Below are 26,126 nucleotides of genomic sequence, written 5' to 3'. Positions count from 1 at the left end.
TTGGTCAGGCTGGTCTCGAACTCCTGACTTCAGGTGATCCGCCCACCTCGGCCTCCCAAAATGGGATTACAGGCGTGAGCCACCGCGCCCGGCCGGTGAGAACATTTAAAATCTACTCTCAGTGATATGCAAGTGTACAATATGTTGTTATTAACTACAGTCACCATGATGTGCAGTAGATCTCCAAGACATACTCCTCTTATCCAACTGAAACTGCCTCCTTTGACCAACATCTCCTCAAACCTTACCCCACCACCCCTGGTAACCACCACAGCGCTCTCTACTCCTGTAAGTTCCCAAGTCCACACTCTTTACCACTAATCGGTGCTGCTAGGGTTTGCATCTACTCCTGCCAGCTGTAGGACTGTGGATAAGATACTGTCTGACTAGCCTGATGTATAAGAGGGGACTGATAATGGTAGCTAACCCGTACGATTATGGTGACTTGGAGTCCATGCACAGAAGGCGCTCAGCACGGCGCCTGGAAGATTCCCAGCCATGGTACAGCATCGCATGGAAACCTACAAAGAGGCTGAGGGGGGCTGTGATGGGGCAGGAGGAGGGGGACAGAGAAGCGGCACGGAGCTTAGGTTGGGGTGCAGAGGGAGCCTGGGGTGGACAAAGGGTGGTGGCCACGGGGGAGCTGGTGACAAGTTGTCACTCTCTGAGCTCAGAGTCAAGAGATGATCTGGGTTCACCCACTTCTTGCTATGTGAGCTACACAAGGTTGCTCATCCTCTGCCCAGTTTCCTTATGTTTACAGTGGGAATGACAACTATCCCACCTTTGTGTGTGTGTGTGCGTGTGCGTGTGTGTAAGAATGAGGGTTACCAGATAAAACACTGGATGCCTGGTTAAATTGGAATTTCAGATAATTAGTACTTTTTTTTCTCCTCTTCTTCTTTTTCTGAGACAGGGTCTTGCTCGTTGCCAGTCTGGAGTGCAATGGTGCAATATCAATTTTTTTTTTTTCCTCAAGATGGAGTCTTGCTCTGTTGCCCAGGCTGGAGTGTAGTGGCGTGATCTTGGCTCACTGCAACCTCTGCCTCCCGGGTTCAAGCGATTCTCCTGACTGAGCCTCCCGAGTAGCTGGGATTACAGGCACGTGCCACCATGCCCAGCTAATTTTTTGTATTTTTAGTAGAGATGGTGTTTCACCATGTTGACCAGGCTGGTCTCGAACTCCTGACCTTGTGATCCGCCCACCCTGGCCTCCCAAAGTGCTGGGATTATAGGCATGAGCCACCGCGCCTGGCTGGTGGTGCAATCTTACCTCACAGCAGCCTTGACCTCCTGGGCTCAAGCAATCCCAGGAGGGGATCGCTTATATACGTGTATTTGTATACATATATATATACACACACATGCATATACACATATGTATACATATATGCCTATATGTATATGTATGTACACACATGTATATGCACATATACATGTACGTATAGATGTACGTTTACATATATGCACTATATGTGTATATACATATAGTGATCAGATCAGGGTAAGTAGCACACCCATCTTCTCAAACATGCATCTTTTCTTTGTGTTGGAAACTTTCACCATCCTCCTTCAGACTATTTGAAATGATATATTATTATATATATTACATCCTATCATGTAATCATGGAATATTGATTCAACCAAACGTTGTAAATACCGGGAAACCCATGGCCAGCACACGCTGAGACGTCCTGACTTACACACTGAGGCTCCATCCTGCTCCATCCTTGGAGCCCAATGCATCCCATTAGTGTGGGTTTTATCACATATATTACATAGACAATAAAATACAATAATATACAATATGCAATAGTATTTACAATACTTGTCTATACAATTGCATACTATTGTAATGCACTTGGATATTATTTAATATTGGGAGACTGAAGGGAGGAAACGAAGGAACAGCAATGTCTGAGGTCCCATTCCTCACACCCACTGAGGAAGTCAATGGGCAATGTCTAACACGAACGAATCCACAGTGTCTAACACGAACCAATCCAGAATGTCTAACACGAACGAATCCACCGTGTCTAACACGAACGAATCCACAGTGTCTAACACGAACGAATCCACAGATAGCAGTACGCCGCCACGCCTCACCCTCCTCTCCCACCACCGCCAGCCATGGATCTGTTTTCTTCTCCGTCTCCTATAGATTTACCTATTCTGGATATTTCATGTAAATGACCTCATAAACTACATGGCTTTTTCTGACTGGCTTCTCTCACTTAAATTACATTCCTGTGTGTCTTTTGAAGAAATAATTAGGACAGAGTAAAGCATATGCACGCAAATGTCTTATCACCACGACCAGCAGGCACGAATGTCCATAAAAGCGAGTCCTGGCATCTGGTCCCTTTCTTCTTTCCTCAGGGCTGTGTCTGGGGCATGTGCCAGCACAAAGTGGTGAGTCCTTCCCCAGACCCCTTCCCTCCTGCGGGATCCGCCAGCGCGGGGGCAGCGGGGCCCAGGTGGGGTCTGCAGGGAGGCTGACCCAGCCCTGCTCCTCTTCCAGGACCGCTCCCCAAGCCCTCCCTCCAGGCTCTGCCCAGCTCCCTGGTGCCCCTGGAGAAGCCAGTGACCCTCCGATGCCAGGGACCTCCGGGCGTGGACCTGTACCGCCTGGAGAAGCTGAGTTCCAGCAGGTACCAGGATCAGGCGGTCCTCTTCATCCCGGCCATGAAGAGAAGTCTGGCTGGACGCTACCGCTGCTCCTACCAGAACGGAAGCCTCTGGTCCCTGCCCAGCGACCAGCTGGAGCTCATTGCCACCGGTAAAGGAAGGGGGACTGGAGACTGGGACTGCGTGGTCCTCCGTTCAGGACACAAATATGGGGGACATTGAGGGCAGGGATTAGGGTGAGGCAAACGAGGCACTGGCCTAGCGGGTGGTGGTGCCACAACATTTATGGATCGATGTGAATAATATTTTGTTTTATTTTTTGGACACAGGGTCTTGCTGCGTCACCCAGGGTGGAGTGCAGTGGCGCGATCTTGGCTCACTGCAGCCTCCACCTCCCCGGCTCAAGCGATTCTCCTGCCTCAGCCCTCCAAGTAGCTGGGACTACAGGTGTGCACCGCCACGCCCAGCTCATTTTTTATGTTTTTGTAGAGATGGGGTCTCTTGACAGTTTTCACAAAAGACATTAAAATACAAAAGAGAGAGAGAGAGGGTCTCGCTATGTTGCTCAGGCTGGTCTCGAACTCCTGGGCTCAAGCAGTCCTTCCATCTTGGCTTCCCAAAGTGTTGGGATTACAGGCGTGAGCCACTGCATCTGGCTGTGAATAACATTTTCATGCAATTTTTAAAAAAATCAAAATAAATAGCAAAAACATCCACAATGAAAAAAAATCAGAATTTCAAATAAAGGCAGAATCAGCCAGTGCCGGTGCCAAGTCATACCAGAGCCTGTGCCAAAACGAAAAACAGGCACCCCTTTATCTGTGTTTTAACGTACTTAAAAAAATTAGAGATGGGGTCTTGCTACCTTGCCCAGGCTGGAGTGCAGTGGCTGTTCACAGGAGCAATCATAGCTCACTGCAGCCTGGAACTCCTTGCCTTAAGCAATCCTCCTGCCTCAGCCTCATGAGTAGCAGGGACTACAGGCACAGGCCACCGTGCTTGGCTCGGGATTCTTTTTAAAACTGTGTTTTGGAATAATTTTTAGACTGACAGAAAAGTTCCAAAGATAATATTAATGGAAATATTTCACCCAGGATCCCCTCATGTTAACATCTTACATTTGTTACAACTAAAAAATAAACGTAGCACTGGTCCCAGTGGTTTGCACCTGTAATCCCAGCACTTTGGGAGGCTGACGCGGGAGGATTGCTTGAGCTCAGGAGTTCAAGACCAGCCTGGGCAACATAGTGAGACCTCATCTTCAAAAAAAAATTAAAAATTAGTGGGGCACGGTGGCATACACCTATAGTCCCAGCTACTAAGGAGGCTGAGGCAGGAGGATTGCTCGAGCCAGGGAGGCCGAGTCTGCAGGGAGCTGTGATCATGCCTGGGTGACAGAGTGAGACCCTGTATCAAAAAACAAACAAACAAAAAACCATAGATACAACTATGTTATATCAAGTAAACTCCAGGCTATTTGAATTTCACCAGTCTTTCCACTAATATCCTATTTCTGTTACCAGACCCCATCCAGGGCCCCACAGTGCATTTAGTATTTATGTCTCCTTAGACTCTTGATTGGTGCGAATATTCTAATTTCTTTTCTTTTCTTTCTTTTTTTTTTTTAGAGAAGAGGTTGGGCCAGGCGCGGTGGCTCACGCCTGTAATCCCAGTACTTTGGGAGGCCAAGGCGGGTGGATCACTTAAGGTCAGGAGTTCGAGACCAGCCTGGCCAACATGGTGAAACCCCGTCTGTACTAAAAAAAAAATAAAAATAATTAGCTGGGTGTGGTGGCACACGCCTGTAATCCCAGCTACTCCGGAGGCTGAGGCAGGAGAATCGCTTAAACCTGGGAGGCAGTGAGCTGAGATTGCGCCACTGCACTCCAGCCTGGGCGACAGAGCAAGACTCCGTCTTGAAAAAAAAAAAAAAGAAGAGAAGAGGTCTTACTATGTTGCCCAGGCTTTAGTACACTCGCTATATTCACAGGCACGATCATAGCTCACTTTTGTGGTCCTCCCTAGTAGCTGGGACTACAGGTGCACCCAGTTAGTGCACTTTTAAATGGTTAATTATTTTCTAGAAGTAGGTTTTGGAAATATCACTGATGGGCTTGCAACCACAAAAGCCTAGAATGTAAAATCATGATAAATCTTTCTTTCGGGGGAAGAAATAAAGTATTCAAACAGAATAATGTGAGTTTTAATGATCTACTCTTCAAATTTTCAATAATTTTTTCAAATATGTTGTTTGGGAATAATTAAATTTTACATCCCAGGAGAGTGCCTCACTCACGCCACCCTAATTCCTGGCCACCTGCACTGTGTTCTATTCCGCATTGTAAATCCTGCCTCTCTCCCCTCCACAGCATCACCGGCCTCCTCTCTGCTACTAGAATGGGCCAGCCTGGCTGCCTCATTACTTCTTTTGGGGTCAGACTCAAATGCTCTCTTCTCACTAAGTATATCCCCCACCACCCTAGTCAAAGTGGCCCTCCTCACTGTCTGGTATGTGAAGTATACCTTTATTTATCTTGGTGGTGGTTGTCTATTTTTAATTCCTGGCCAGGCGCGGTGGCTCACGCCTGTAATGCCAGCACTTTGGGAGGCCGAGGTGGGCGGATCACCTGAGGTCGGGAGTTCGAGATCAGCCCGGCCAACGTGGTGAAACCCTGTCTCTACTAAACATACAAAATTAACTGGGCATGGTGGCACATGCCTGTAGTCCCAGCTACTTGGGAGGCTGAGGCAGGAGAATCGCTTGAACCCAGGAGGCGGAGGTTGCAGTGAGCTGGGATCACGCCACTGCACTCCAGCCTGGGCAACAGAGTGAGACTCTGTCTCCAAAAAAAAAACAAAAAACAACTTTTAATTCCTGATGGAATTTTTATTTGTTAGAATACAGGGCTAGGAGTGGTGGCTCATGCCTGTAATCCCAGCACGAGGCCAAGGCAGGTGGATCACCTGAGGTCAGGAGTTCAAGACCAGACTGGCCAACATGGTGAAACTCTACAAAATACAAAAATTAGCCGGGCATGATGGTGAGTGCCTGTAATCCCAGCTACTCGGGAGGCTGAGGCAGAAGAATCGCTTCAACCTGGGAGGCGGAGATTGCAGTGAGCCGAGATCGTGCCATTGCACTCCAGCCAGGGCGACAAAGCGAGACTCCGTCTCAAAACAAAACAAACGAAACAACAAAAAAAGAATATAGACAGACACATAATAGTTGCTTAAGTGAAAATTAAGAGAAAATATTGCTGAGTGAATGTTACAATTATCAGGCAGCTTATATATTTCTTTCCTTCCTCCCTCCCTTCCTTCCTCTTTCTCTTTCTTTTTCTTCTTGTTGAGTGAATGCCATAATTATCAGGCAGCTTATATTTTTCTCTCCTTACTTCCTTTCTTTTGCTTTCTCTCTGTCTTTTTTTGAGACAAGGTCTCACTCTGTCACCCACGCTAGTGTACAGTGATCATGGCTCACTGCAGCCTCGCCTTCCTAGGCTCAAGCGATCCTCCCACCTCGGCCTCCCAAAGTGCTGGGATGACCGGTGCGAGCCGCCGCACCCAGCCTCAACCTTTGTTTTCCCACTCCTGTGTGCAGGCGTGCATCACCACACTGGACGATGACAATACCCTCACATCAGAGCAGTGTAGGTTTGTGTTTACGAGTGGAGACCCTGGAATCAAACTCCGTGAGTGCAGATTGCAACTCTGCCACTTATGATCTTGGACAAGTTATTTATTTATTTTTAAATTTAAAAATGTCCAGTTTTGTTGAGGTATAATTGAAAAACAAAAATGGAATATATCCAAGGCATACAAGTTGATGTTTTGATATACGAATCCACTGTGAGACAACCACCAACTAGCAAGCTAATTAGCATACATCACCTCACACAGTTAACTTTTGTGTGTGTGAGAACACTTATAATCTACCCTCTTAGCAAATTTCAGGTGTACACTGCAGTATTGTTACCCAGAGTTGGACAAATTATTTAATGCCATGTGCCTTAGTTTCATTTATAAAATAGGGACATTAAGAGTGAAGACTCCATAGGTCTCTGAGGATTCACTGAACTGATATACATCATGAGTTTGGAAGGCACCCGGAAGCTGGCACTGTCAGCCACGTTTACAATGTAACAATTGTATGTGGCAATACAAGCTTACAGCACAGTATAAGCTTAAGCTATTTACTTACTCCCGTCTTATTTCCAGGGCTTGGCTAGGCAACAGGCACTCTGCAAATTACTGTGTACTGTCTCATTCAGTCATCCCCATTTTAACAGAACAAGGCAGTGAGGCTCAGATACAGAGGGAGATTTGTCTCCAGGGCACCAGGCCCTTAAAGGCAGAACTAGGATTTTCACCGAAGCACTAGGACGTGAGCACAGCCTCGCTTCCTCAACCACTTCCTCAACCTCACCTCTCTGTGAGCTTGGGTGGGGCAGTGCGCTCTCTGGGAGGGATACAGCCAAAAAGCTCCCCAGCCCTTAGGCAGGTGTGGGGACCTCCCCAGTCTCAGCTGAGATGCTGGCTGCTGCCTTTAACATCAGACTTTTCCTTTTCTCCCAGGAGTTTTTGCCAAGCCCTCGCTCTCAGCCCAGCCCGGCCCAGCGGTGTCCTCAGGAGGGGACGTAACCCTACAGTGTCAGACTCGGTATGGCTTTGACCAATTTGCTCTGTACAAGGAAGGGGACCCTGCGCCCTACAAGAATCCCGAGAGATGGTACCGGGCTAGTTTCCCCATCATCACGGTGACCGCCGCCCACAGCGGAACCTACCGATGCTACAGCTTCTCCAGTGGGGACCCATACCTGTGGTCGGCCCCCAGCGACCCCCTGGAGCTCGTGGTCACAGGTAGGGGTGGTGCAGACCAAACCTTTCTTCCTCAGCCTTTATAGGTCCTGATGGCCATTCCAAGGGAGGGGCCGTAAGTGGGAAGGAAGTGGGAGAGCAGGAAGCCCTGGGCTGCAGGCAGCTGGGAGAACGGAGGTTTCTTTCTTTTTTTTTTTTTTGACGAGGTCTCACTGTCACCCAGGCTGGAGTGCAGTGGCACGATCTCAGCTCACTGCAACCTCCGCCTCCTGGGTTCAAGCGATTCTCCTGCCTCAGCCTCTCGAGTAGCTGGGATTACCTGCCACCACGCCCGGCTAATTTTTGTATTTTTAGTAGAGACGGGGTTTCACTATGTTGGTCAGGCTGGTCTCGAACTCCTGACCTCATGATCTGCCCGCCTCAGCCTCCCAAAGTGCTGGGATTACAGGCGTGAGCCACCGCGCCGGCCTTGGCTACCATTCTTAAAGGGGGTTTCTTTCAAAAGAGAGCAGCGTACCTCATAATGTGGTTATATACATGCAATGGAATATTATGCAGCCTTAAAAAAGGAAATTCTGACACATACTACAACATGGATTTATCTTGAGGACATTATGCTAAGTAAAATAAGTCAGTCACAAAAGGACAACTAGTGTATGATTCTACTCAAAGGAGGTATCTAATGTCAACACTGTAGAAACACAAAGTACAATGGTGGTTGTTAAGGGCCAGAAAGAGGGGAGAGAAGGAATTAGTGTTTAATAGGCACAGAGTTTCAGTTTTGCAAGAAAAATAAGTTTTAGAGGTCAACACATTGTACCACAGTGTGAACATACCCAACGCCACTGATGAGCACACTTAACCATGTCGTATGAAATCAAACAAAATACATCATTTAGTGTCTGGAGAAAAATCTGTTTTGCCCCCAGGATCACAGTGAGGGGTAGGACACAGGAGTCCAGAAGAAACAGAACTGAGGTCGAAAAAGGAGGGATGGGAGCTGCATGCATTTCCTGTTAATATCCCAGAATGTGCCAGGTGTGCTTTGCAAATGCTTCTTCTTCCTCTTTGTTTTTTGAGAGTCTCACTTTGTCGCCCAGGCTGGAGTGCAGTGGAGTGATCTCAGCTCACTGCAACCTCCACCTCCTGGGTTTAAGCGATTCTCCTGCCTCAGCCTCCCGAGTAGATGGGACTACAGGCACCTGCCATCATGCCCAGCTAATTTTTGTATTTTTGTAGACACAGGGTTTCACCATGTTGGCCAGGCTGGTCTTAAACTCTTGACCTCAGGTGATCTGCCTGCCTTGGCCTCTCAAAGTGCTGGGATTACAGGTGTGAGCCACCATGCCCGGCTAAGCCTTTTTTTTTGAGATGGAGTCTTACTGCGTCGCCCAGGCTGGAGTGCAGTGGTGCGATCTCAGATCACTGCAACCTCTGCCTCCTAGGTTCAAGCGATTCTCCTGCCTCAGCCTCCTGAGCAGCTGGGATTACAGGTGCACACCACCACGCCTGGCTAATTTTTATATTTTTAGTGGAGACAGGGTTTCACCATACTGGCCAGGCTGGGCTTGAACTCCTGACCTCAAGTGATCTGCCCTCCTCGGCCTCCCAAAGTGCTGGGATTACAGGCATGAGGCACTGCGCCCAGCTCAAATGCTTATTAACATCCACAACAGTCCAGTGATGTAAGCTATTTTAGGCTCATTTTTCAGGTGAGGAAACTCAGTCACGGAGATGTTTCATTATTTGTTCAGGACCCACAGCGATAGAGCACAGATTTATCTCATTTTCTGATTTCCCAGCAACCTCTGTGACCCCCAGCCAGTTACCAACAGAACCACCTTCCTCGGTAGCAGGTAAGTTCTGCAGGGTCCATTCTGGTGCACAGCGTATGAGGTACACGGACCCCTTCTTCTCTTTCTCCTCTCTGCCTAGACTTCTCGATTTAATTCACTTGGTTCTTTCACAGATTTGCTTTGTTTTAAAAATCCTTTACTCCTGCCTGTAAACAGGGTGGGTGTCCTAAGTAGTTAGATGTTAAGATGCTGCCCCCAATCCTACTCTGGGTGGATGGTTTATCACATATAACACGCAGAAGAATAATCGGAGTGGCTTGCTATACTGTGGAGTCCAGCTGGTTGAATATGGGTGACAAAAACAAACTAACCAACCAACCAACCAACCAACCTGTAGAGTCCGGGACTCTGTTTCTGAGTCACTGATTCCATTGATCAGCGGTTCTCAAACTTCCATGAGCATAAGAATCACCTGGAGGCTTAAAGAACAGATTTCTGAGCCCCCAGGGCTTCTGCTTCAGTAGGTCTGGGGTGGATCCAGTCATTTTCATTCCTAGTAAGTTCCCAGGTGATGCTGATGCTATGCTCCAGGATGCCACTTTGAGAACCACTGTGGTAAGTTTTGTGTGAGGCGTGCTACCCCCTCCACTTTCAAAAGCATCTCAGCTGAATATGGTGTACCGGACTACGGCCTGCACTTTAAGAATATTATACACGAGGCTGGAGGCTGGGCATGTCTAACATTCCCTGTGTCTCAGAGTGAAGCACCAAGGCAGGAGAAACATGCTAGAAAGAGCCGAGGTTGATAAGGATGAGATTCGCGGGGTTGAGGGCAGAATGGGGCCGTTATGCCCAGTGGGCAGGGACATGGAGGATGGTCACACACTGTGTGCATGCATGTGCGTGTGTGTGTGCACGCATATGTGTGCGTGTGCTTCTGACTGGATTTTTGAACTTTCTCTTTTGAAATGGTTCTAGAGTCACAGGAAGTCTACAATGATAGAACAGAAGAATCCCATCTGCTCTTTTTCCAGTTTCCCCTAATGGTTACATCTTACATAATTACAGTACAACATAAAAACCAGGAATTTGACATTGGCATAAAGTAGGTGTCTAGTTCTATGCCAATTTGTCACAGTTGTAGATTCGTGTCACCATCACTGCATTCACTGTACAGAACTCTTCCGTCTCACAAGGGCCTCCCTTGGGCTACCCTTTTATATTCACACCCACACCCTTCTCCTTCCCTTGCCATCCCTAACTCCTGGTATCCATTAATTGGTTCTCCATCTCTATAATCTTCCATTTCTAGAATCTGATGTAAATGGGATCATCCAGTATGCAACCGTTTGAGATATCCTTTTGTCACTCAGTGCAATGCCCCTGAGGCACATCCAAGCTGCTGTATGTATCAATGATGTGTTCCTTTTGATTGCTGAGCAATATTTCATGCTGTATTAGGCTGGTTTTGTGCTGCTATAAATACCTGAGACTGGATTATTGATAAGAAAAGAGGTTTAATTGGTTCATGGTTCTGAAGGCTGTATAGGAACAGAAGGCTGGCTTCTGGTTTTGGGGAGGCCTCAGGAAGCTTACAGTCATGGCAGAAGGCAAAGGGTGGGTAGCTGTCTCACATGGTGGGAGCAGGAGCAAGAGAGAGAGAGAGTTGGGACTGGGGGACGTGCCACACTTTGCAATAGCCAGATCTTGTGAGAATTCACTTACCATTGCAAAGAAAGCACCAAGCAATGAGGGATCCACCCCTATGATCCAAACACCTCCCACCAGGCCCCCACCTCCAACACTGGGGATCATAATCCAGTATGAGATTTGGTGGGAACATGTATTCAAACTGCATCACATGGCATGCTCATACCACACGCCATATTGAAATCAAAATCAAAACAAGGTGTATTAAATAGGGAATCCTTTCCCCATTGCCTGTTTTTGTCAGGTTTGTTGAAGATTAGATGGTTGTAGGTGTGTGGTCTTATCTCTGAGATCTCTATTCTGTTCCATTGGTCTGTGTCTGTTTTTGTACCAGTACCATGCTGTTTTGGTTACTGTCACCTTGTAGTATAGTTTGAAGTCTGAGCCTGATGCCTCCAGCTTTGTTCTTTTTGCTTAGGATTGTCTTGGCTATATGGGCCCTTTTTTGGTTCCATATGAATTTTAAAGTAGTTTTTTCTAATTCTGTGAGAAATGTCAGTGATAGTTCAATGGGAATAGCAACGAATCTATAAATTAGTTTGGGCAGTATGGCCATTTTCATGATATTGATTCGTCCTATCCATGAGCATGGAATGTTTTTCCATTTGTTTGTGTCTGCTCTGATTTTCTTGAGCAGTGAATTGTAGTGCTCCTTGAAGATGTCCTTTACTTTCCTTGTTAGCTGTATTCCTAGGTATTTTATTCGGTTTGTAGCAATTGTGAATGGGAGTTCCTTCTTGATTTGGCTCTCTGCTTGTCTATTGTTGGTGTATAGGAATGCTTGTGATTTTTGCACATTGATTTTGTATCCTGAGACTTTGCTGAAGTTGCTTATCAGCTTAAGAAACTTTTGGGCTGAGATGATGGGGTTTTCTAGATATAGGATCATGTCATCTGCAAAGAGAGATAGTTTGATTTCCTCTCTTCCTATTTGAATATCCTTTATTTCTTTCTCTTGCCTGATTATTCTGGCCAGAACTTCCAATACTATGTTGAATAGGAGTGGTGAAAGAGGGCATCCTTGTCTTGTGCTGGTTTTCAAAGGAAATGCCCATTTAGTATGAAATTAGCTGTGGGTTAATAAATGGTGTTGGGAGAATTGGCTAGCTATGTGCAGAAAATAGAAACTGGACCCTTTCCTTACACCTTATACAAAAATTAACTCAAGATGGATTAAAGACTTAAATGCAAAACCCGAAACTATAAAAACTCTAGAAGAAAATCTAGGTAATACCATTCAGGACACAGGCACAGGCAAAGATTTCATGACAAAAATGTCAAAAGCAATTGTAACAAAAGCAAAAACTGACAAATGGGATCTAAATAAACTAAAGAGCTTCTGCTCAGCAAAAGAAACTATCATCAGAGTGAACAGACAACCTACAGAATGGGAGAAAATTTTTGCAATCTATCAATCTCACAAAAGTCTAATATTCAGAATCTACAAGGAAGTTAAACAAATTTATAAGAAAAAAATTAAAAAGTGGGCAAAGGACATGAATGATCACTTCTCAAAAGAAGATGTTTATGCGGCCAGTAAACATACGAAAAAAAGCTGAACATCACCAATCATTAGAGAAATGCAAATCAAAACCACATTGAGACACCATCTCACACCAGTCAAAATGGCGATTAAAAAGTCAAGAAACAACAGATGCTGGTGAGGCTGTGGAGAAATAGGAATGCTTTTACACTGTTGGGAATGTAAATTAGTTTATTGTGGAAGACAGTGTGGTGATTCCTCAAAGACCCAGAACCAGAAATCCTTTTTTTGTTTCTTTTTTTTTTTAGATGGAGTCTTGCTCAATAGCCCATGCTGGAGTGCAGTGGTGCGATCTTGGCTCACTGCAACCTCCACCTCCCAGGTTCAAGCAATTATCCTGTCTCAGCCTCCTAAGTAGCTGGGACTACAGGCACCTACCACCACGCCTGGCTAATTTTTTTTTTTTTTTTTTTTAATAGAGATGGGGTTTCAAACTTCTGACCTCAGGTGATCCACCCGCCTTGGCCTCTCAAAGTGCTGGGATTACAGGCGTGAGCCACCGCACCCGGCCAGCTTTTTTTTTTTTTTTCCAAACAGAGTCTCACTGTGTCACCCAGGCTGGATTGCAGTGGTATGATCTCGACCCACTGCAGCCTCTGCCTCCAGGGTTCAAGCGATTTTCCTGCCTCAGCCTCCCGACTAGCTGGGACTGCAGGTGCATGCCACCACGCCTGGCTAATTTTTGTATTTTTGATAGAGAGGGGAGTTTCACCATGTTGGCCAGCGTGCTCTCAAGCTCCTGACCTCAGGTGATCTGCCCACCTCGGCCTCCCAAAGTGCTGGGATTACAGGTGTGAGCCACTGTGCCTGGCCAGAAATATCATTTGACCCAGCAATCCCATTACTGGTTATATACCCAAAGGAATATAAATCATTGTATTATAAAGATACATGCACACATATGTTCATTGCAGCACTATTCACAATAGCAAAAACAAGGAATCAACCCAAATGCCCATCAATGATAGACTGGATAAAGAAAATACGGTACATGTACACCATGGAATACTATGCAGCCATAAAAAGGAATGAGATCACGTCCTTTGCAGGGACATGGATGGAGCTGGAAGCCATTATCCTCAGCAAACTAACGCAAGAACAGGAAAGCAAACACTGCATGTTCTCACTTGTAAGTGGGAGCTGAACAATGAGAACACGTGGACACAGGGAGGGGAGCACACACCCCGGGGCCTGTCGGGGGCTGGGGGAGGGAAAGGATCAGGATAAACAGCTGATGTGTGTGGCGCTTGATACCTGGGTGATGGGTTGATGGGTGCAGCAAACCACCATGGCACACGTTTACCTATGTAACAAACCTGCACATCCTGCACATGGATTCTGGAACTTAAATTTTAATTTAAAAAAAAAGAAACAAGGTTTATTAATGCATCTCACAGGAAGAGAAGTAACAAAGACCAAATAATACCCACACTCTCATTATGCCACAGAGAGCTGAGCATAAAGTAGTTTTTGCCAAGCTGGTTCCACCATAAAAAGACTCCCAGGATAGTACCCACCACCACAAGAGCTTCATATTTATCAGCTGAGGCAGTTCAGGAAATATTTTGGTGGCCACAGGAGGCCCCTGGTTAAGAAAATGGCCTGGCTGTGTGCGGTGGCTCATGCCTGTAATCCCAGCACTTTGGGAGGCCGAGGAGGGTGGATCACGAGGTCAGGAAATCGAGACCATCCTGGCCAACACGGTGAAACCCCATCTCTACTAAAAATACAAAAAATTAGCCAGGCGTGGTGGCGGGTGCCTGTAGTCCCAGCTACTCGGGAGGCTGAGGCAGGAGAATGGCATGAACCCGGGAGGCGGAGCTTGCAGTGAGCCAAGATCGCGCCACTGCACTTCAGCCCGGACGACAGAGTGAGACTCTGTCTCAAAAAAAAAAAAAAAAAAAAAAAAAAGAAAATGGCCTAAGTAGGAAGGTGGCGATCCCGTGTTCTGAGGCTAACGCGAGCTCATTCTTCCTTTAAGCTCATGAAGACATGGATCCACATCTGATTATTCAAATTGAGATCTAATTCACATACCATAAAATTCACCATGCCAACTAGGATGACTGTGATTATTAAAACAAAACACACAGACGAGAAGTATTGGTGAGATTTGGAAGAACCTTCTTGTATTGCTGGTGGGAATATAAAATGGTGCAGCTGCTTTGAAAAACAGTCTGTGGCCAGGCGCAGCCTGTAATCCCAGCACTTTGAGAGGCCGAGGAGGGTGGATCATGAGGTCAGGAGATTGAGACCATCCGGGCCAACATGGTGAAACCCTGCCTCTACTAAAGTACAAAAAAAGAGTTGGCCGGGCGTGGTGGCAGGTGCCTGTAATCCCAGCTACTCAGGAGGCTGAGGCAGGAGAATCGCTTGAACCCCCAGGAGGTGGAGGTTGCAGTGAGCTGAGATTGCGCCACTGTACTCCAGCCTGGGCAACAGAATGAGACTTCGTCTCAAAAAAAGAAAAAAGTCTGGTAGTTCTTCAAAAGTAAAACACAGAGTTACTGTATGACCCAGTAATTCTGCCACACCTGGGTGTGTACCCAAGAGAACAGAAAACTTATGTTCACACAAAAACTTGTATGTCAGTGTTACAGCAGCAATATTCATAACAACAAAACGTGGAAACCCAAGTGTCTATCAATTGATGAACGGATCTGCTTCTTACTAAGCCAGTCATGGAAGATAAGTCTTACACCTTTCGAATTTGTCTGTCTTCAGTGTCTGTGCAGTGTGTGTCAGAGAAAGGGGTTTCAGGGAGCCTAGATATCTCAGAAGGGGAATGGAGATATCTAGAGGATATAGGGAACCACGGGGAAGACCTAACATTGTTTTGCTTTCTTATAATTCTTAAAATTCTCAGAAGCCACCGCTGAACTGACCGTCTCATTCACAAACAAAGTCTTCACAACTGGGGAGTAACCAGGCATTTCATGCTCAGCAGAAAGGAGTGTGAGGACGGAGCTCTCTCTTCCATTATCTAAGCCTATAGGCTTTTAATCACTCCACTGAACTGTCTGTCTCTTCCCAAGAAAGTCCTTGGTGTGAGGCTAGAGCATGGGTGCAGAGTGGAGCTCTGGGGTTCAGAAGGAGGAGCATTTTGGGTAATGGGGCCATTTCAAAGATGGCGGCGCCAAGGCTGTGGCGGGAAGACCGCCACCCATCCCTACGCACTGCTCCCAGGATAAAGTCCTAGGCTTTAGACTTGGCTGTGATTCCAGGTATTTAACCTTGCTCCCCACTGTGTCCAGGTAGAGCCCGTGCTCGGACGCACACAGACTGTAGGCGCCTGGACATAGTACATCTTCTAACCGCTCCAGGCCTCTGCAGATACGCTTTCCTCAGTCTCTTTCCCCTTGCCTTTCCTGGAAAATCGCCATTTCCTTCCAGACTAAACACCTTCACAGATTCCCTGATAATAGGTTAGCTACCTCCACTGGGCCCACATGACTCTGGCTTTCATGAGGCACCTGATCCCAGATAGTTCTATTTTTATTTTTTATTTTTTTGAGTCTTGCTCTGTCGCCCAGGCTGGAGTGCAGTGGTGCGATCTCGGCTCACTGTAACCTCTGCCGCCCGGGTTCAAGCGATTCTCCTGCCTCAGCCTCCTGAGTAGCTGGGATTGTAGGTGCGTGCCACCACGCCTGGATAATTTTTGTATTTTTAGTAGAGACGGGGTTTCAGCATCTTGGGCAGGCTGGTCTTGAACTCCTGACCTCGTGATCCACCTGTCTCGGCCTCCCAAAGTGCTGAGATTGCAGGCATGAGCCACTGCGCCCGGCATATCCCAGGCAGTTCTGTGATGGGAGCCTTCCCTATCTTCAGTTCAGAACCTCCCAATCACCCTCCGGATGCAGTTCCAGTTCCTCAGCTTGCTGTTCTGGGAGCTTAGATATCCAGCCCCTGTTGATCCCTCCAATCTTGTCTGCATACCTTCCACACATTCCCATGCTGTTCTCAGCCACACACAGTCACTTGAAGCTCTTCTGGAGGCTTCCTAACCTCTCCTGACTCTGCACCCAAGCCACTTGCTCTGCCTTTTCTTCCATTTCCCCATGGAGTCAATTCCTCAAGAAAGCCTTGTCTGTCCAGGCTGGATCGGTGGTTTCCTCTGCTCTCGCTCAGTGTCTTGTGGGCTGCCTATTACAGCAATTTTCACAGTATATTAAAATTGTCGCTTTGTCTGTAATCCCAGCACTTTGGGAGGCCAAGGTGGGTGGATCACCTGAGGTCAGGAGACCAGCCTGGCCAACATGCTGAAACCCCGTCTCTACTGAAAATACAAAAATTAGCCGGGCGTGGTGGCGGGCACCTGTAATTCCAGCTACTTGGGAGGCTGAGGCAGGAGAATCCCTTGAACCCAGGAGTTGGAGGTTGCAGTGAGCCGAGATCACACCACAGCCCTCCAGCCTGGGCAACAGAGTGAGACTCCACATTAAAAAAAAAAAATCGCTTTACTTTTCGGTCTCCTCCAATAGTCTGGGAACCGCAGATGGACAATGTCTTATGGTTTTTTTGTTTTTTGTTGTTGTTGTTGTTTTTGAGACGGAGTCTCACTCTGCTCACTCTGTGATCTGTGATTTCGGCTCACTCTGCGATCTTGGCTCACTGCAATCTCCGGCTCTTGAGTAGCTGGGACTACAGGTGTGTGCCAGCACGCCCAGCTAGTTTTTGTATTTTTAGTAGAGACGGGGTTTCACCATGTTGGCCAGGCTGGTCTCGAACTCCTGACCTCAGGTGATCCGCCCGCCTTGGCCTCCCAAAGTGCTGGGATTACAGGCATTCAGCCAGTGTCATGCCTTGCCTGACAATGTCTTATTAATATTTGGGTTCCCATGGCCCAGCACATGGCTGAGTATCTCGCGAGTCTCAGGAGATACTCGAGGAATAAGAGAGCTGGCACGTATGAGATGCTCATATGTCAAGCACTGTGCTTTATATTTCTACCATTATTATTATTTTGACTTTCACATCAACCTATAAGGGATCTTGTTAATTTTATTGGACACACGGGGAAACTGGCTCACAGATGCTGAGTCACTTGCCAGATAACTGACATCTAATAGGTGATAGAGTTGGGGTTCAAATCTGAGGACAGCCTGACTCTATTGTTCTTGTTTTTTTGTTGTTGTTGTTGGTTTTTTTTTTTTTTGGACAAGGTCTTGCTCTGTTTCCCAGGCTAGAGTGCAGTGGTATAATCCTGGCTCACTGCAGCCTCAACCTCCCAGGGCTCAGGTGATCTTCCTGCCTCAGCCCCCACTGAGTAGCTGGGATTACTGGCACATGCCACCACGCCTGGCTAATTTTTGTATTTTTTTGTAGAGATAGGGTTTTTCCACGTTGCTCAGGTTGGTCTTGAACTCCTGGACTCAAACCAGCCTCCTGCCTCAGCCTCCCAAAGTGCTGGGATTATAGGCATGAGGCACCGTGCCCGGCCCATGCTCTTCTTAAATACTGTGGAATTGTGCCTCCCCATGTGTGTGTTAGGAGTAGGAACAGTGGCAGGGGGCGGGAATATGGTTTCATTTCACACTTAGCCTTTGTTTGGTTCCCAGAGACTTCTAGGAGTATCACCGCCAGTCCAAAGGAGTCAGACTCTCCAGCTGGTAAGTCATCCTCTCCAGACCCCCTTCCTTCCCACCCGTCTCTTCACCAAAGCCAACTCCTTTGTCTACACAGGGGCTGCAGCTCTCAGATCTTGGGTTCCAGTGTGTAGAGCAAAGGCAGAATATCAGCGTATGGGGTTCAGAATTGGGCATTAAGATCAGGTGGGAAGGTTGAGATTTTAAAAAGGGTCAGAGAAAGAGAGATTCCATCTCTTCCCCACCCCTTATAACTGTCTTCTCTTTTGCAACCCATCAGATAACGAGGCAGCATCTGTGTCTGGGGAGGAGTTGTCTCAGAGCCCTGTGAGAGCACATGAGGGAGAGGTGCTACTTAGAGAATTGGGGTCATCTGGCCCTGACCCCTACTTGGGAGGGGAGGGACCCTGCAGGAAAGCGAATGGCATCCCCTAGCTAGTAGAGAATAATAGGATCTCTCAGAAGCCCAGATGTGGCTTGGAGGGGATCCTGGAGGTGGGCTCTTTTACCTGCTCCTGCCTCTCCTCATTCCTCCAGGTCCTGTCCACCAGTACTACACCAAGGGCAACCTGGTCCGGATATGCCTTGGGGCTGTGATCCTAATACTCCTGGCGGGGTTTCTGGCAGAGGACTGGCACAGCCGGAGGAAGCGCCTGCGGCACAGGGTCAGGGCTGTGCAGAGGCCGCTTCCACCCCTCCCGCAGACCCAGAAATCACACGGGGGTCAGGATGGAGGCCGACCGGATGTTCACAGCCGCGGGTTATGTTCATGACTACTGAACCCCAGGCATGGTCGTATCCAAGGGACGGATCATGGCATGGGAGGTGACTCAAAGACTGTGGCGTGTGTGGAGCGTGGAAGCAGGAGGGCAGAGGCTACAGCTGTGGAAAGGAGGCCATGCTGCCTCCTCCTGGTGTTCCCTCAAGGAGCCGTTCAGCCAGTGTCTGTCTGTCTGTCTGGCTCTCTGTCTGAGCGCACCCTCCATTTGGGATGGAAGGAATCTGTGGAGACCCCATCCTCCTCCTTGCACACTGTGGATGACATGGTACCCTGGCTGGACCACATACTGGCCTCTTTCTTCAACCCTCTCTAATATGGGCTCCAGACGGATCTCTAACGTTCCCAGCTCTCAGGGTTGACTCCGTTCCACCCTCTGTGAAAAACCCTCCCGTGCTTCCCCTTGGCCCTCTGTGCTCGTTTGATTTTCCCCAGAAACTCTCACCCTCACTCCATCTTCCACTGCAGTCTAACAAATCTCCTTTCGTCTCTCAGAACGGGCCTTGCAGGCAGTTTGGGTATGTCATTCATTCATTTTCCTTAGTATAAAACTAGCACGTTACCCGCTTCCCTTCACATTAGAAAACAAGGTCAGCCTGTGCAACATGGTGAAACCCCATCTCTACCAAAAAAACAAAAAAACAAAAATTAGCCACGTGTGGTCGTGCATCCCTATACTCCCAGCAACTCGGGGGGCTGAGGTGGGAGAACGGCTTGAGCCTGGAAGGCAGAGGTTGCAGTGAGCTAAGATCACACCACTGCACTCTAGCCCGGGTGACAAAGCCTGACTTTGTCTCGAAAAATAAATAAAGTGATGAATATGTTAATTACCCTGATTTGATCATAACACATTGCATACATGTATTGAAATATTGCCGTCTATCCCATAAATATGTACAATTATGTATAAATTTTTAAAATAATAAAAATAAAATAAGATAATGCACCATCTCCACCCCTCTCATATTTACTTTCTGAAGGAAATGTTAGGTCTTCGCAAGGTAAAGTTCTATATTTATTATAGCATTTAGGCATTTCTTGACCATCTAATGAGTGTAAAACTGTACCACTGGGCCAAGTGCAATGGATCATGTCTGTAATCCTAGCACTTTGGGAGGCCAAGGCAGGAGGATCACTTGAGCCCAGGAGTTCAAGACCAGCCTGGGCAACATAGTGAGACCCCATCTCTACTTAAAATAAAGAAGATAAAAATTGTTTAAAAAAAGGAAAAGAATGGCTGGCCACAGTGGCTAACGCCTGTAATCCCAGCACTTTGGGAGGTTGAGGTAGGTGGGTCACTTGGGAAAAGACACAAGGATGGCAGAAAGAAGTTCCAGGACGACGGCTGTGAATCAGGGCTAGTGAGCACACAGCTTGGGTGAAGGGGGAACAGGAAAGTTGCCTAGAGAAGCCTCCAAATGTAAGAATGGGTCAATTATTTGTCTTAACATAGTGGAAAATCATACTGAGATGCTATCAGAAGACAGAGGAAAAATAATTATAGAGGTCAAGTAAACTAAGTAGATTTTAAAAAGACCAGTATAGCCTAGGCACAGTGGCTCACACCTGTAATCCCAGCACTTTGGGAGGCTGAGGCGGGATCGCTTGAGCCTAAGAGTTTGAGACCAGCCTGGGCAACATGGTGAAACCTTGTCTCATATACAAAAAATACAAAAAATCAGCTGGGTGTGGTACCACATGCCTACTCTCAGGTACTCAGGAGGCTGAGGTTGGGGATCACCTGAGCCCAGGGAGGTTGAGGCTGCAGTGAGCCATGATGGCACCACTGCTCTCAAACCTGGGTGACAGAGTGAGACCCTGCCTCAAAAGAAAATAAAAATAAAAAACAAATATAAACTTTAGGGGAACAATAACAACAACAAAAATAAAAGAAGCAAGTTATATTACCTGAAAATTCTCAGCTGCGAATATCTGTGGGTATAAAAATGTGATACTGGCCGGGCGTGGTGACTCATGCCTGTAATCCCAGCACTTCAGGAGGCTGAGGTGGGCAGATCACGAGGTCAGGAGATCGAGACCAGCCCAGCTAACATGGTGAAACCCTGTCTCTACTAAAAATACAAAAATTAGCCAGTCGTGGTGGCACACGCCTGTAGTCCCAGCTACTCAGGAGGCTGAGGCAGGAGAATCACTTGAACCCAGGAGTCGGAGGCTGCAGTGAGCTGAGATTGCGCCACTGCACTCCAGCCTGGGTGACAGAGCGAGACTCTGTCTCAAAAAAAAAAAAAAAAAAAGTGATACTGAATGTTGATATGCAGACATAGACATAAACATTGGAAGAGAAAAAACAGTAAGAACAACACTGTAGAAGAACTAAGTCCCTGCCTATTATGATAGGAATCCAGTAAGTCTAAGCTCATTCACACGGTTACACATTTTTAGAAACCTAATATTAACAAGTTCCTAAAGAAAACAGATAAAAGTGGGTGTCTCTTAGGCGGAGCAATGGAAGAGACGGTTGGTTAGTCACTGCATTTTGTACACACCCTTTTAGTGCTATTGGAATTTTTTAGGTAGGTGCTGTCAGGCCTCTGAGCCCAAGCTAAGCCATCATATCCCCTGTGGCCTGCATGTACACATCCAGATGGCCGGTTCCTGCCTTAACTGATGACATTCCACCACAAAAGAAGTGAAAATGGCCTGTTCCTGCCTTAACTGATGACATTATCTTGTGAAATCCCTTCTCCTGGCTCATCGTTGCTCAAAAGCTCCCCCACTGGGTACCTTGTGACCCCCACTCTGCCTGCCAGAGAACAACCCCCCTTTGACTGTAATTTTCCTTTACCTACCCAAATCCCATAAAACAGCCCCACCCCTATCTCCCTTCGCTGACTCTCTTTTTGGACTCAGCCCGCCTGCCCCCAGGTGAAATAAACAGCCTTGTTGCTCACACAAAGCCTGTTTGGTGGTCTCTTCACATGGACGCACATGAAATTTGGTGCCGTGACTCGGATCGGGGGACCTCCCTTGGGAGATCAATCCCCTGTCCTCCTGCTCTTTGCTCCGTGAAAAAGATCCACCTACGACCTCGGGTCCTCAGACCTATCAGCCCAAGAAACATCTCACCAAGTTTAAATTAGGTAAGCGGCCTCTTCTTACTCTCTTCTCCAACCTCTCTCACTGTCCCTCAACCACTTTCTCCTTTCCACTCTTCAATCTCTCCCTTCTCTTAATTTCAATTCCTTTCATTTTCTGGTAGAGACAAAGGAGACACGTTTTATCTGTGGACCCAAAACTCCGGCGCCGGTCACGGACTGGGAAGGCAGCCTTCCCTTGGTGTTTAATCACTGCAGGGACGCCTCTCTGATTATTCACCCAGGTTTCAGAGGCATCAGACCACGCAGGGATGCCTGCCTTGGTCCTTCACCCTTAGCGGCAAGTCCCGCTTTTCTGGGGAAAGGGCAAGTACCCCAGCCCCTTCTCTCCGTGTCTCTACCCCTTCTCCACCTTTCTGGGGGGCAAGAAACCCCCAACCCCTTCTCCTTCACTCTTAGCGGCAAGTCCCGCTTTTCCACAGGAGGGACAAGTACCCCAACCTCGTATCTCTGTGCCCCAATCCCTTATTTCCGTGCCCCAACCTCTTATATCTCTGCACCCCAATCCCTTATTTCCATGCCCCAACCTCTTATCTCTGTGCCCCAATCCCTTATTTCCGTGCCCCGACCTCTTATCTCTGCACCAACCCCTTTCCTGCTTTTCTGGAGGGTAAGAACCCCCAAACCCCTTTCCTCCGTGTCTCTACTCTCTCTTTTCTCTGTGCTTGCCTCCTTCACTATGGGCAACCTTCCACCCTCCATTCCTCCTTCTTCTCCCTTGGCCTGTGTTCTCAAAAACTTAAAACCTCTTCAAGTCACACCTGTCCTAAAACCTAAATGCCTTATTTTCTTCTGCAACGCCGCTTAACCCCAATACAAACCTGACAGTAGTTCCAAATAGCCAGAAAATGACACTTTCAATTTTTCCATCCTGCAAGATGTAAATAATTCTTGTCGTAAAATGGGCAAACAGTCTGAGATGCCTGATGTCCAGGCATTCTTTTACATATCAGTCCCTCCCTAGTCTCTGTGCCCAGTGCAACTCGTCCCAAATCTTCCTTCTTTCCCTCCCGCCTGTCCCCTCAGTCCCAACCCCAAGCGTCGCTGAGTCTTTCTAATCTTCCTTTTCTACAGATCCATCTGACCTCTCCCCTCCTTGCCAGGCTGAGGTAGGTCCCAATTCTTCCTCAGCCTCTGCTCCTCCACCCTATAATCATTTTATCACCTCCCCTCCTCACACCGGGTCCGGGTTTCGTTCTGTGACTAGCCCTCCCCCACCTGCCCAGCAATTTACTCTTAAAAAGGTGGCTAGAGCTAAAGGCATAGTCAAGGTTCATGCTCCTTTTTCTTTATCCCAAATCAGATAGCGTTTAGGCTCTTTTTCATCAAATATAAAAATCCAGCCCAGTTCATGACTTGTTCGGCAGCAACCCTGACACTTTACAGCCCTAGACCCTAAAAGGTCAAAAGGCCGTCTTATTCTCAAAATACATTTTATTACCCAATCTGCTCCCGACATTAAATAAAACTCCAAAAAATTAAATTCCGGCCCTCAGACCCCACAACAGGATTTAATTAACCTCACCTTCAAGGTGTACAATAATAGAAAAAAGTTGCAATTCCTTGCCTCCACTGTGAGACAAACCCCAGCCACACCTCCAGCACACAAGAACTTCCAAACGCCTAAACCGCAGTGGCCAGGCGTTCCTCCAGAACCTCCTCCCCCAGGAGCTTGCTACAAGTGCCAGAAATCTGACCACCAGGCAAGGAATGCCTGCAGCCCAGGATTCCTCCTAAGCCGTGTCCCATCTGTGCAGGACCCCACTGGAAATCGGACTGTTCAACTCACCTGGCAGCCACTCCCAGAGCAACTAGAACTCTGGCCCAGGGCTCTCTGACTGACTCCTTCTCGGCTTAGCAGCTGAAGACTGATGCTGCCTGATCGCCTCGGAAGCCCCGTAGACCATCACGGACGCCGAGCTTTGGGTAACTCTCACAGTGGAAGGTAAGTCCGTCCCCTTAGTCAATACAGAGGCTAACCACTCCACATTACCTTCTTTTCAAGGGCCTGGTTCCCTTGCCTCCATAACTGTTGTGGGTATTGACGGCCAGGCTTCTAAACCCCTGAAAACTCCCCAACTCTGGTGCCAACTTGGACAACACTCTTTTCTGCACTCTTTTTTAGTTATCCCCCCCTGCCCAGTTCCCTTATTAGGCTGAGATATTTTAACCAAATTATTTGCCTCCCTGACTATTCCTGGACTACAGCTGCATCTCATTGCTGCCCTTCTCCCCAACCCAAAGCCTCCTTCCCGTCTTCCTCTCGTATCCCCCCACCTTAACCCACAAGTATGGGACATCTCTACTCCTTCCCTGGCAGCCGATCACATGCCCATTACCATCCCATTAAAACCTAATCACCCTTACCCCGCTCAACGCCAATATCCCATCCCACAGCACGCTTTAAACGGATTAAAGCCTGTTATCACTCGCCTGCTACAGCATGGGCTTCTAAAACCTACAAACTCTCCATACAATTCCCCCATTTTGCCTGTCCAAAAACCGGACAAGTCTTACAGATGAGTTCAGGATCTGCGCCTTATCAACCAAATTGTTTTGCCTATTCACCCTGTGGTGCCCAACCCGTACACCCTTTTGTCCTCAATACCTTCCTCCACAACTCACTATTCCCTTCTCCATCTTAAAGATGCTTTTTTCACTATTCCCCTGCACCCCTCGTCCCAGCCTCTCTTTGCTTTCACTTAGACTGACCCTGACACCCATTAGGCTCAGCAAATTACCTGGGCTGAACTGCCACAAGGCTTCACAGACAGCCCCCATTACTTCAGTCAAGCCCAAATTTCATCCTCACCCGTTACCTATCTCGGCATAATTCTCATAAAAACACACGTGCTCTCCCTGCTGATCGTGTCCAATTAATCTCCCAAACCTCAATCCCTTACAAAACAACAACTCCTTTCCTTCCTAGGCATGGTTAGTGCGGTCAGAATTCTTACACAACAGCCAGGACCGCAGCCTGTAGCCTTTCTGTCCAAACAACTTGACCTTACTGTTTTAGCCTAGCCCTCATGTCTGCGTGCAGCAGCTGCCGCTGCTTTAATACTTTTAGAGGCCCTCAAAATCACAAACTATGCTCAGCTCACTCTCTACAGCTCTCATAATTTCCAAAATCTATTTTCTTACTCACACCTGACGCATATACTTTCTGCTCCCCAGCTCCTTCAGCTGTATTCACTCTTTGTTAAGTCTCCACAATTACCATTGTTCCTGCCCTGGACTTCAATCTGGCCTCCCACGTTATTCCAGATACCACACCTGACCCTCATGACTGCATCTCTCTGATCCACCTGACGTTCATCCCATTTCCCCACATTTCCTTCTTCCCTGTTCTCACCCTGATCACACTTAGTTTATTGATAGTGGTTCCACCAGGCCTAATCGCCACACACCAGCAAAGGCAGGCTATGCTATAGTACAAGCCACTAGCCCGCCTCTTAGAACCTCTCATTTCCTTTCCATCGTGGAAATCTATCCTCAAAGAAATAACTTCTCAGTGTTCCATCTGCTATTCTACTACTCTTGGATTATTCAGCCCCCTCCCTTCCCTACACATCAAGCTCAAGGATTTGCCCCCACCCAGGACTGGCAAATTAGCTTTATTCAACATGCCCCAAGTAAGATAACTAAAATATCTCTTAGACTAGGTAGACACTTTCACTGGATAAGTAGAGTCCTTTCCTACAGGGTCTGAGAAGGCCACTGCAGTCATTTCTTCCCTTCTGTCAGACATAATTCCTCAGTTTAGCCTTGTCATTCCCTTCTGTCAGACATAATTCCTCAGTTTAGCCTTCCCACCTCTATACAGTCTGATAACAGACCAGCCTTTATTAGTCAAATCAGCCAAGCATTTTTTCAGGCTCTTAGTATTCAGTGACAGACTAATGGTCTATTAAAAACACACCTCACCAAGCTCAGCCACCAACTTAAAAAGGACTGGACAATACTTTTACCACTTTCGCTTCTCAGAATTCAGGCCTGTCCTCGGAATGCTACAAGATACACCCCATTTAGGCTCCTGTATAGACACTCCTTTTTATTAGGCCCCAGTCTCATTCCAGACACCAGACCAACTTAGACTGTGCCCCAAAATACTTGTCATCCCTACTATCTTCTGACTAGTCATACTCCTAT

General features: G+C 47.4%; 1 protein-coding gene and 1 long non-coding RNA gene across 3 annotated transcripts in view; one reads left to right on the top strand and one right to left on the bottom strand.

Annotated features, from left to right (window-relative positions):
- Positions 1-26,126, bottom strand: part of LOC129051794 (uncharacterized) — a 40,688-nt gene that overhangs the window by 12,910 nt on the left and 1,652 nt on the right. The window lies entirely within an intron of this gene.
- On the top strand, positions 1,368-19,805 carry GP6 (glycoprotein VI platelet). 2 transcript variants are annotated; one of them, XM_054539060.2, is made up of 6 exons: positions 1,368-2,412; positions 2,522-2,779; positions 7,204-7,488; positions 9,249-9,302; positions 18,054-18,104; positions 18,618-19,805. In XM_054539060.2, exons 2-6 carry the CDS (start codon positions 2,686-2,688, stop codon positions 18,851-18,853), a joined length of 720 nt encoding a protein of 239 aa, XP_054395035.2. In that variant the 5' UTR covers positions 1,368-2,412; positions 2,522-2,685; the 3' UTR covers positions 18,854-19,805. The 2 variants fall into 2 exon arrangements, with proteins under 2 accessions (XP_054395035.2, XP_054395036.2); XM_054539061.2 differs by having other exon boundaries at positions 1,368-2,779.

Source organism: Pongo abelii, chromosome 20 (genome assembly GCF_028885655.2).
Source record: "Pongo abelii isolate AG06213 chromosome 20, NHGRI_mPonAbe1-v2.0_pri, whole genome shotgun sequence".
Lineage (NCBI taxonomy): Eukaryota > Metazoa > Chordata > Mammalia > Primates > Hominidae > Pongo > Pongo abelii.
The sequence above is the reverse complement of the archived record's forward strand: the minus strand, read 5'-3'. Positions and strand labels throughout refer to the sequence as shown.